This window comes from Phycomyces blakesleeanus (assembly GCF_001638985.1).
Source record: "Phycomyces blakesleeanus NRRL 1555(-) unplaced genomic scaffold PHYBLscaffold_12, whole genome shotgun sequence".
Taxonomy (NCBI): domain Eukaryota; kingdom Fungi; phylum Mucoromycota; class Mucoromycetes; order Mucorales; family Phycomycetaceae; genus Phycomyces; species Phycomyces blakesleeanus.
In genome coordinates, this window is record NW_017265145.1 from 621,528 (window position 1) to 633,923 (window position 12,396).

General features: G+C 37.3%; 2 protein-coding genes across 2 annotated transcripts; one reads left to right on the forward strand and one right to left on the reverse strand.

Moving 5' to 3' along the window:
* Positions 1–3,589: 3,589 nt before the first annotated feature.
* PHYBLDRAFT_65225 (hypothetical protein) lies at positions 3,590–6,693 on the reverse strand (the record flags this gene model as incomplete). Its single annotated transcript, XM_018441420.1, has 10 exons — positions 3,590–3,902; positions 4,009–4,319; positions 4,395–4,621; positions 4,694–5,040; positions 5,100–5,441; positions 5,525–5,591; positions 5,652–5,732; positions 5,810–6,096; positions 6,165–6,313; positions 6,375–6,693. Coding segments are annotated over 10 exons (2,443 nt in total), but the record flags the coding sequence as incomplete, so codon positions are not given.
* Positions 6,694–10,401: 3,708 nt separating this feature from the next.
* PHYBLDRAFT_159013 (hypothetical protein) lies at positions 10,402–12,173 on the forward strand. The gene is made up of 4 exons (XM_018433900.1): positions 10,402–10,579; positions 10,792–10,819; positions 10,882–11,287; positions 11,373–12,173. Exons 1-4 carry the CDS (start codon positions 10,425–10,427, stop codon positions 11,936–11,938), a joined length of 1,155 nt encoding a protein of 384 aa, XP_018290890.1. The 5' UTR covers positions 10,402–10,424; the 3' UTR covers positions 11,939–12,173.
* Positions 12,174–12,396: the final 223 nt, after the last annotated feature.

Sequence of the window (12,396 nt, forward strand, 5' to 3'; positions counted from 1 at the left end):
GGGGGGAAAGGTGCGCGTATTCCTGTAAGAGTACCAACTCTTTGGTATCGTTCCAGGAACCATGTGCCTTCTTCGGCTTCTTCTCTTCCTCAAATCCAGAAAGTTTATACTGCTTGATTCGCAGTTTCTTGTTGCTGTTCTCAGCGTTCTTAGAGGTTCTTTTTGGAGGCATTGTTGTATTAGAATATATATATGCAAGAAGAGTGAAAAAATATTAGAATTCTGAAAAAAAACTGGGCTTTATATAGCTTAATGATTATGCTTGCAAAATATCATCGATATTTCTTATTCAAACAAGAAAAATCAAGATATTCGACTTACTAAAAACAGATGTTTCAGATGGTTTTGCATAAATTAATTCAAAAAAGGAAAAAAAAAGGGGGCTTGCATCAGATGAAAGGATACGCCTCAAATTTAAACAGCTCTCTAATAATAATAATAAACCCTCAAGGACCTGTGGAATTGGGAGATTGTGATAAAATTTACATTGAATTCTGATATTATATAGATGTTACCGTATATATGAAATACTATAGATAAACAAGATATATTATTGTGCCCATCACTGAGCTGCCGCTGTTGCTGCTGTGGTAGATACAATAGTCATTCGCCTTCCACGCGCTCTTATCGAATGATCAAATATGGGACGTTTGCTTGTCTTTCTAGTACGAACCATTCGAGTGGATTGTGACGAACGACTTGGTTTTGGAGTATAAGGACCGATTGGTGCAATTGCTGGAGTGGTAGTGATCGTTGTTGTAGGTCCAAAGATTGGAGCAGATCTTAGTTGATCAATATCATCGTAAATATTATCACCGTCTTCATCTTCTTCTTTCAGATCGAAACTGAAATCTATAACTGCGCTTCTTCTCTTATCTACCAGGTTTGTACTGTTTTCATTTTGAATTTTTTGAAGCATCCTCTGTGCCCGCAAAGAGACAGAATCTGTGTGAAGCGACAGAATACTTCCAGAACGTTGACGCGGTCGTCTTTCTCCACGCGTTCTTGAAGGTTGTTCAGTAGGGCCTGTTCTCAGACTGTCCATCAGACTATCCATGATTGCCTTTTCTTCAGCGTTGTCTCCATCTGTCAAAAATAAAAATAAATAACGCTTCGTATATTTATTTATCCTATTTTTCTTTCTACAAATAACAACTTACAGCTCTTAATCTCAACACCCTTTATCTTAAGTATAGATGTGCTTCTTGCACGAGTCTTTCGTTCCTGATCACGCATCTTTTGTTTCTCTAGGCGTTCTTTCTTTTGTTTAACCAAGTTGTTATCAGCAGAGCATTTCTTAAAACGCCAAGGTATAAATTCGTAAGTCAAGCAATATATACATAATATCAGTCTATGCCTTACCTCCCAACTGGATGTAAACTTTTTGAATATTCCAAAGAACTCGTCCGGGCACATTTTGTTGGGATCTTCTCCGTAATACCGTACCATAGACTCATAGCACTGATTCATAGTGTCTTTCAAAAGGAATATACGTTTAAACTGTGCCGAGGCATCTGTGTGAAATCTACCCATGACATCTTCAAAACGGTCTGTAGGGTCATTTGATGGCTTTCCTTCATAGTTGTTTTTCAATTCTAGTCCAAGTTGGTTGAGTCCAGACTCGAGATCACGGAACTCATTGTTCATATCTACTCCAGAAACTATATTTAAGAAAAAATAGTTTGTGTTAGTATCGTTACATGGTACTATATTCTTTAAATAATGCAATATATTAATTAAATTAATCATATTACCTTTACATGCCTCGCCACATTCTTCCAGTTCTTCCAAAAAATCTGCCATTTCCGGGAAATTCTGCTCCACTGTTTCTATCAAGAAGTGTAAGAGGGTCGTTGAAGTATTTGTTCCCTTTGTATCTACAAGCTGTTTTCATACACATAAAAATGAATCAATTAGCGGGAAATCCCAAATCAGCCCTTACAAATTATGATTAAATTAATTGAATTAGCTTACTTTATTGATGCTTGCAATTCTGACCGCAAAGGCACCACCGCGATATGTATTTCCATTGAGGTAATTTCCCAGCAAAAGTATCAGCTTTAAAACGAATACCAGAACAAATTAGCATGTTTACTTGAAATATTTGTACTGTTTATACTTACATGTAATAATTCTTTGAATCTCTTTCCGTTTTTTAGTGAGAGTGATGCATCAAACATACTTGTCATTTGCTAAATATATAGATAATGCTATTAGAAATAAGACGAATATATGTTTACCGTAAATAAGTCAAATTACCTTGTGAAGCTGATGGTATCTGTCCCAAAAAGTACTTCTAAACAACATACATTCAAGTCTTTCTTTTAAACGACTGATCTTCATCATCTTTGTTTTTCAGGGAGAGAGAAAGAAAGAAAGAAAAACAGTGTTAATATCTAGGACTTTGTCTATTACGTAAATATGTTTCGATTAATATTACCTCCAAGCAAAACTTGTCTGGTGGCGACAAATCAATAAGCTCGGCAAGGGGTGCAGTTACATAAGGTGCAAGCTTTCCCGTCTCTTCAGGTGTAGGCAAAAACCTTAGGAGATTATTCAGAATTTGTTCGTCCTCGAAATAAAAGTCCATACTAATCAGACGTTGTCTGATTTCTCCAAACGGAATCTTTTTACAGATACCCGTAACAAAGATATCTAATAAATACAAACATATATGTTATTGTCTTTAGTAATGTAGTGCGTGCTATTAATCATATACTATAAGACGTACTCAAATTGTAAGACTTTTTGGGCTCTATTACGTAAATAAACTCTTTGGTTCGTTTGATCTTTAGCTGAACTGCAGGCTTTTGAACAAATGTATCTTCAATTGTTTCAAAAACACCTGCTTTTGCAAGTTGAAACTCCATTGTTTCTTGAAAATCAAAGCGCTCTTTATCGTGAGGTCTTTCATAGCCCACCTCTACTCCATCTTTATCTGAATGACCCCACACCGTTTGACCGATATTTGGAATAGTCACCTTCTCCCACTCTACAAATTTTAATTTTTGTTTGGCTTGAAATGAGCTTGATTTTCTACCAACCATGCCCATCATAGGAGGAGGTACTTTTGGTGGTACGAGGCTTGAACTTGGTGACATAAATGGTGTAGACGGAGGTGGAGGTGGTGGAGGTGGAGGTGCTGGTGGGGCTGGTGGTGGCGGTGGCGGTGGCTCTAGTAGTACAACAGGTAATTCTGGCGAATATTCAGATGTAGAGAATATGATAGTAGGTGAATTTGGTGTGGTGTTTGATGAATTCAGTGTATCTTGCAGAGCTTGAAGGGTAGTAGGGTGCTCAATTAGATTATTCAAATCTTCCATATTCTCTACCAAAGTAAGAGAAGGTTCTGTAGACTTTGCTGAGGATGTTGCAGCAGGGGTAATTAAGGGGGTTGTAGGAGCAGATAATAACTCTGCAATAGATGTAGAAGATGCATTGTCGTGGTCAGAATCTTCGTACAGCTTCTTTAGAAGCATATCGACAGTATCACTGGCTGACAGCGGTTCTTCTTCTTTTACGTTTGATATATTTTGCGCATCTGATAATCTAGATCTGCCTGGGTGGCTTGCTCTATTTGATCTTCTGACTAAGAGACTGGTAGATTTTGTAGCACTCGGGGTGGGCAACTGATCTTCACTGTATCGTAATTTTGCTTGTGGAGGAAGAGAGCCTTCTATAATTGGGGTGTCGTTGATTTTAGGACTGGTCGGTTTTTTGGGAACGGGTGAAATCTCGGGTTGTGTTGATCGTCTAACCAGGTTGCTCATACGTGAACCGATGCTTACTCTCAGTGATGGTTTTCCGTTTCCAGATGAGGGGTTTGGCTGTGGATGTGGATGTGGTTGCGATTGAGACTGTGTTGGTGGAAGAGGGCTCGTTACTTCAATAGGAGATTCTGTCTGAAAAAAGAAAATGTCCCAATGAGGATAGGTAATGAGCAACAATAACAATAAGAGAGATATGATGTTTACAGACTATTTTTATCAAAGACAGACACTGACTTACCAAAGCTTCCGCATGGAGCGATTCATCGAGTAATATAGACGATATAGATAAAGGGCGAGTGTCTCCATCTATCTTTGGCTTGCGAACTCCTCTGACTCGACGTCTTTTATCAGTTGGGGATCCATATTCAGTCTGCTCTCTGACTGTATCATAAAGTCGTTTTATCTGTGCGTCTGTTGCCTCGAGAGTATTTTGGAACTCGATTTCAAGGTCACTCAATCTTTGTTTTAATGCAATATTTGCCAAGTTCGAAGCCTTTAAGGCTTCTTCAAGTGAATCAATTTTACAATTTAATTGACCTACAAGACCACCTATTATGCCACATTATGTTAATCGATTTTTTTTTAAAAAAAAAATAGACGAATAAATAAGTAAATTAAAATCACCTGCTCCAAGGTTAATTTGTCGCTGTAATTCTTTCTCACGCTCTATAGACTTATTTAACGATGTATTGTTTTCTTCCGTAGTTTCGTCTGGTGGTGATCCTTTGGTGTATCTTGCAATCATGTCGTGTACTGAAGATGTATAGTCATCCAAAAACTCTTGTGGTGAGTTTTTGTGATCCAGCACAATCTCACAAACAATAGAGTCAATAAGTTGATAATATCGATTTCTAATTAAAAAAAACATGTGCAAAGAAAAAGTGGAATTTAGTATGAAAATTTGAACCCGTTAATACTAATACCTCTTTTCAGGGTCGCACTGAATCAACAAAAGGTGGTGAAGGGTATTTTGTAAAGATTCGTACGCATGCGTTCCTCGAATAGTAGCAAGTACTTTATCAAGTACATCCGCTGGATCTATAACAGAGCCTACGACCAAACCTCCGTATAGTGAGGCTGAATCGAAGTCCTCTAGATCTTTAAACTGAAATATTTTCTCATTTAATTTCTCGTAATTTAGGCTATTCATTTTGACAAGAATTTGGGAAAGACCACTTTGATGGAGCTGGTTTCGAAATGCCATCCGACTATCGAAACCCTCGACGGTATCAGGGTCCAATATGGCATTAACAAGAAGCATATTAGAAAGCTACATGATAGTAATGATTAGCTGGCAAAATTTGGGGTACATTAAAAGATTATATTTACTGCGTATTCCATCAGATGAGCCTCTGGACTGCTGGGAGTGCCTATTACTTCAGTCTGCCACAGATCTTTATTGGCGCCCACTAAAGAGCCCATCTTCCCTCGATTTTCTAAGGTACTATCTAGAGCCTTGAGCCATGAATCAAATCTACCATACTCATGGCTACATTCTGTCAAGTGATCCATGCCGCGTAGAACCATAGAGTGACCTGTAGGAACATCGCAATAGCAGAGAAAAGTAAGTGCATCGCATGCGGCTGTTCTTGCTGGGATGTAAGGTGAGAGAAGAGAAAGTATCAGGTGAATACTACAGAATGGGTCGCTAAGAGCCTCTTGAATGCCAATCTGGTATGTATGTATGTATGTTTTTGAGTAGTAATAGTATGAGCAGAGCTGACTAATAAGAGTGAGATAATATAGTGACTTACGATGTGATTAAACATGGGTCTGAGGCATTTTATGATTCCTAGTTCAATCAAATAGTTCTTTTGCTCTCTTGATATTAAATTATTGTTAATTATTTTTTTCCGTAGTATATTGAGATTTTCGAATTACCTTGCCGGATTGTTATTAATCATCCCGAGCTCCTTTATTATTATTCGCATGCCATTTTCTTCGATAAACTGGCGTATCCAACTATCATATTGTTTGTTTTGTTTTTGTTTAGTTTGTCAGCCCACATCATTTAGCTTGTGTTTCCATCGGTAGCTTACCCGAGAGACGATGTTCTTAGTTGCGCCTCAAGGTCTTTGACTAAGCGTAGGGTGATTCCGGATCGATTATCTGCTAGGAACGGCCTGAGGAATGCTTGTGGTGTAAGCACTTTTGGTGCTGTATCCTTCAGGTTAGTTCGACTACGTGCTCGTGTTAGACCATTCTGCCTCTTCTTTGTTGTGTTTGAAAAGAGTTTCGTGAATTCTTTTTGATTACACAGTAACCACCATTTTCGGTCATTTGAAAGGTTTGATATATCGACCAAATTTGTGTGTAGGTAATCTTTCTGGAATTGCAACACAACACAAAGAAATGAGATCTTTCTTCATTTAATAAATAATTTGTTTGTCTTACTGATGCTAGTCTAAATCTTCGCTCAATTTCCTGATCTGAGGGTCTATGTGGGTCTTCTGTTGGCTTTTCTTTAATTTTAGGTGTCGAGCCCAAACTGGTTGTCCTGGCCTGAAGACGTGAATCTACACTACAACTGGAAGAGCTGGTTTCTAAAGTAATTTTAATTTATTTTTCAATTTTTTTTAAAGAAAAAAGGCAATCAGTTTTTACCTTGATCTTTCCAATGAGGTAGTGTAAGTTGTACTCCATTTCTCGGTAATGCTGCTTTGGAACGTCCTAGAGATTGAAGATTGGATGATAGTTCCTGATTGTGTCTAATGAATGATGCTGTTGAGAGAGTGTGGCTGGCTTGTTGTGCTGGCTTTGGATCTATAGATTGCTTTTCTGAAAGTGTTGGTGTGGTTGGTGATGCGGGTGTTGATGCTAATTTGGTTCGTGATAGATGAGGAATGCTGCGTTTGCTATGCAAACGCCCTCTCGTAGTGCTCTTTAAGCGGTGTTTGCCACCCGTATTCGGGAGTGTATCCATCCGCCAGAGATACTCTTAATAAAGAGCTTCTGTGATGAGTAACAAAGAAAGGAAAGAGAAGAAAAAAAATGTGCCTGAACACAAGTTAAAGCGGGAAAGCGACACCACTTTTTTGTTATTATTATTATTATTATTATTGCAATTGACGGGTTGAAGTGAAATAACCAAAGCTCTATATAAGGAAGGTTTTTTTTAGTTTCTTAATTGCAGTGTACGGGAATATCAGGAATAGAAGGTAGTTACAAGGAATTCTGCCCAATGGCCAGATTACTTTAAATGGGTATGTTGGTTTTATTGTATCACCTAGAACTAAGTTATGGAAAGAAAAATAGAGAGAAAGGGAGAGAAATAATAAGCGGCAATGGATTCTGTTCAACCAAAATGTTAAAAACGGGCGAGCGGATCTATAGCCATGTGTACTGGCTCCAACCCCTTGCTCTTTTAATAAGACGAAAATATTACTTCTTTTATACCGACGTCTAAAGATACCCACTATAACATAATATGTAACCCTTACATATGTTCTAGTGCAATCCACATAAGTTTAGCGTACACTTTCAAAAACACGTACTTACAGAACAAATTCCTTACAGAGGAAAAGAATCGTCAGAAAATACATCCCTTTACACGCAAACTATATTCCTGAAGACTACAGCTTCTTTCTTTTTATATACGCTTCTTTAAAGGACAAAAGTTAATTATTCTTCAAAGATCGGCAGAGCTATGTTGCTAATAATGAAGTACATATTTAATATATCTCTCAAGAGCAATTGGTAATAAACCGATTGTCTTCAAGCTTTTTCTTTAATTGTCACTCGCATGATACAGAAAATGTATCTTTTTGAGTCTAATTTTCATATATATATATATATTTATATATATCTAACACGACATAGTAAGAAGAAAAAGAAAAAGAGATATATATACAGTAGACACAGCCCAAAAGTTCAGTATACTAACTAAATCTTTTTAAGTTTATTAAGAACAAAATGGAGTCTCTTGATTAAATTTCTTTTTCTGTCAATATGACATTTAACTTGCCCTTACTTAGCTATATTCTGTTCCAAAACCAAAGAAGTATATATTTATATTAATATATATATAAAAACCTTAAATGTCTGACTTCAAACTATCGCGCAGATTTAACAACCAATTTACGGCGAATGATTGGTCGTTATCATAGAAATCCTGCCAAAGGGACCTCTCTGGCTGCAGAACGTGTTCAAGTTAATAATCGATGTAGGCATACGATCTGGAGAGTGGACACGATGAGAGGTCCCACTCTTTTCTGCCGAAAAAGCCAATACAAAATACTCGCTTAATCTCTTATAGATCATACACCTCATGGCTTTTATATAGCTTCTAAGCGTTTTAGTGTACAAACTATATCGGCATCAACCTGATGCGTGCCCACCATATGGCTAGAAGCAGGCTAGCCTGACCGAATAAGTCTAATCATATGAGCATATCTGAATAGTGGCTATAGAAAAATCTAGCTTATTTACTAATATCTAAACATAAATGGGAAGAATAAGAATAAGATCCCTGAAAGCTAATTAAATTATTAAAATTCCACCTTAAAGAAGATATCGGTTTGATTATTTCCGACAATAACATAAAAGCAATGTATGTTAGTTTTATTGGCTTTTTTACCCTTCTCAATATTTTATACTAGACTCTCTCTTATATAAAGCAAGACGATAACATACTTCCTAGTAAAGTATTTTTTCAAATATATATATATATATATATATATGGTACCATGTTTACAGCGTTATAATCTATTGTTAATTACTCGACTCGTACAAGATGTCTTGCGTAACATATCTATGTACCAAATATACAAAAAACAATAAAGGACTGATTATACAGGCCAACACATTAAATTTCTTTCATAATCTTTCCATATATGCTGGTAGGCAATTACTATACTTTATATTCTTTGTGACATTCAGAAAAGGGATGTAGTCTTCAATAGAATAAACATGAAACATTTCGGATCTGACGGAAATTTCAAGAACGCTTGAAGTCTTAGCTATAATTGAGAATGGCGCTCAGGCATATAGAATAACGTGGAAATATTTATTTGAGACTTTTGGGCCGTACAACAGTCTAGGGCTCTTTTGTATACCCTGGATACTAAACTGTGGTGTCTCAACTACGTCTGAGCGCCGTTGAAGACCCCGCTAGTGAAACCAGATTGATAAATGACAAGACGTCAATCCAAAGCATGTTTTTTTGACACTTTTCTAATATAACACATAAGCCTGCCTTTATAGAAGAAAAACTGATGGCTATCACTACATTTGCCTGTTTTTAATTAAAAATAATGGATACTATAAGTTAAACCCTCTGTGATTATAGCAACCTCTCTGTTCTGATCTATTTTAGCATCAGTTTAGGGAAACCAGAAAAAAAAACATGCTTATATTACTTTAATTCTGTAAAGAATGTAAGATTAAATACAATGAATAGCATTATAGTGAATATTATTAACAAACTTTAAATAGCTCCTATAGGTACAATGTATTAAGTACAGACGAAAATGAGTTAAAGTAATTAACAAGAACTTCTTTTTCGTTTGCCATCATCTATTCATTTATCTGGTTTCGTCCTTGTATTCCAATTTTTTGAAATAATAATGTATATAATTTTATGTGTGTAATATTTTAGTATATAAATAAGCTTCTTCCCTTTTTTATGCTTTATATATTCTTATCTCAATTACTACCTGCTTATACTATATGACCCACTTATAGCAATACAGAAAACATTGGTGTTGACATGTAACCATTTACTTTCTTACCGATTCGACTATTAAATAGTATTAAATTGTCTATAGATGCTTGCGTGTACCAGGTGAATACGCAAATATACAACACATTAGCTTTAATTCTGAAAAATGTTTGACTGGCAATACACCTTCTTTGCTAGAAAGTTCGAAACATTGCTTTCCCTGGTGTTATGGGATGTATATCAAGGTAGCTCGGTACAAGCCCTACAGATATATATATATATATAATGAGACAGTTACCTTGAAATGTATAGCCAATCCAACTTCCTTGCCAGATACATATCTGATGAATACAGAAGTTGTTAAGGTACATAACGACTTTTGTATACAAATCTTAGGCAACATATGATTAGCCGCATGAATTGTGTCTTAAATTAAGGTATAGGTACAATATATACAAGGTTCTTTCTCGTGTAGATTAAACTTGCGCTTCTTTGCAGGTATAAGTGTAAATAAATCTAGACAAAAACAGGGCCTTGACAAGACAACCTTTGGATTAATTTGTTCAAGCTGTTCTCATGGCATTGTTTTCGGGGATTGTGTCCATGGTTAAACTTTGGCCGACTATAAATTTTTGTCCGCCTTTTTTTGTCTCTAGTCATTGGAAGTGTTACACCCGGCAAAAAATAGCCGCACCAGATTTCAGGAACACGATCTTTTGTTGCTTTACCAGACACGAACGCGCGGTAGAGTAAGAGAAAGTGAGAATCCGAAAGTGCCCGTGCGTAACTTTGCAATATTTCTGTGCACTTAACTATCCATACAAGGGGCTTAGCATTGACTGCTGAGATAGACTGGTGTTTGATAATGGGGCGAGAGGATGAGGGTTGATGACGTGAATCAAACGCGCCCCCTATAAGACCATAAAGACTGCCGATTGGCCCTTTACCTTTTCCCCTTCTTATTCCGACTTGTGTCAATCGTCTAACTAATAACCATGACAACTGCTGAGAACAACCTTGAAAGCATTCCTGCTGACCAGCAAGGCAGCTTCTCTTCATTCCTCAAGACACTTGCATCTTTCACTGGTGATCTCTCAAGCTTGACATGTCCATCTTTCTTGTTGGCCCCCATCTCTTTATTGGAATACTCGTAAGTAAATTTGTTGTTGGGGATGTAGATGGTGTAAACCACAGGATGTTTGCACTGGAATCTTCACTGGACTGTGGTACCATATACACATTTGTCCTACGCCAAGCTTGTGAAGATAAAAAGATAATATATCCGCCAGTCAACCACATGTGTGTCAGTAAAGGCACCATGAGATAATCATAGATATTTACCTTTTCGTTGTTGCTCTTTAGATCCTTTTGGGCGGATCAACCAGCTTTGGTATGAATTGTGGAACATAGTATAGGGTCCAAGTATACTGATCACCATGTGATTTTATTCAGTTATCTTCCATTAGTGTCCACGATAATCCAGAGGATAGATTCTATGCTGCTATCAAATGGTTTATATCTTCCCTCAACGGTTCTTTCTCGAGCCGTGTTCCTAAGGGTGAATGGGAGAAAAAACCTTTCAACCCAATCTTGGGTGAGCAATTCTTCTGCTCTTGGGATGATGAGACACAGATCACTTGTGAGCAGGTCTCCCACCATCCTCCTGTCTCTGGATTCTACATCGAAAACAAAAAGTCTGGAGTGAGCGTCATTGGCCACGATGGTCAGAAGACCCGTTTTTCTGGAACCCAAATGATGGTTGACCAGGTTGGCTACTGTCTTGTCAAGCTTACTCATCACAATGAATCCTATCTATTCACCTTACCTTCATTGTCTGTGAACGGAATTTGGTATGCTGGTAAGTTGATCTTCCGAAAGGCATGGGATGAAGCACAGGGTTGTGTTTTAGGAAGTGCTGACACGTGAATCATTCGGATTGTTAGCCCCTTATGTTGAGCTCTATGGTACCTCTTATGTCCAGTCTTCGACTGGATTCCATGCTGCTATTGAATATTCGACCAAAGGTTGGATTTCTGGTGAACTCCATCACTTCAAGGCTACAATCAATAGCGAATCTCTTTCTGGTCCTACTATTATTGAGGGTCAGTGGACCGCCAAATCAACACTCACCAAACACAAAGAAAAAACTGAATACTTCCTTGACCTCACCAACCTTGTCAAGCCTGAACCAATTGTAAAGGCTGTATCAGAGCAGGGTGCACTTGAATCACGCAAAATTTGGCAAAAGGTTTCTAATGCATTGAGAGCCGGTGACTACATGACAGCTTCAGCCGAGAAATCTCTCATCGAGAACCAGCAGCGTGCTGCCCGCAAGGAGCGAGCAGAGACCAACCAGACTTGGGAACCCACATATTTCAAGGCTGCTCCAGGAAACCATAGCTATGGTGATCTGCGTGAAAAAATCTTGGCAAAATCCGACTCCAAGTTTGTAGATACTATGGGTGATGGTGCTTGGTTGTACAAAGATTCAGCAGTGCAAACTGCATGAATATAAAGATGGTTTTTGTAAAGTGTATATCGTGTTCCAAGCAGTTCAGATTGTATAAAATGTAGTTAAGTCTTGTTTATCTAAGCAGTATAGAGTATGAGAGCGTTAATACTACACGAAGACGAACAGGGCATGGAATATAGGAGAGAAAGTGAGAATATTTTTTGCTATCCGAAACAGAGCGTCTAGGCATTGTCATGAATAAAATAAATATTGATTAATTCAGCAAAGAGGTATATCTTTTTAATAGTTCCTATTAAACTATATAAAGATACATGTTCGAAAGCAATTTCAAGACTTTGTCTCGTAGTATTTATATATTAAATAACATTATGCCTTTATACACATCGCTGCATTATGTCCCTGTGCCTATTAAGGATTGTACTTCACTCTAAAACTGTCAGTATATGCGCCCTTTTAATTGATCTAAGGAAGTATTTACATATATACAGCTATTT

What these genes read in the sequence shown, in the direction of transcription:
- PHYBLDRAFT_159013 (XM_018433900.1), top strand. Translation starts at nt 10,425, where the DNA reads ATGACAACTGCTGAGAACAACCTTGAAAGCATTCCTGCTGACCAGCAA. An exon ending in ATCTCTTTATTGGAATACTC is followed by an intron (nt 10,580 to 10,791) that starts GTAAGTAAATTT and finishes GTTGCTCTTTAG; the next exon opens with ATCCTTTTGGGCGGATCAAC. An exon ending in GGGCGGATCAACCAGCTTTG is followed by an intron (nt 10,820 to 10,881) that starts GTATGAATTGTG and finishes GATTTTATTCAG; the next exon opens with TTATCTTCCATTAGTGTCCA.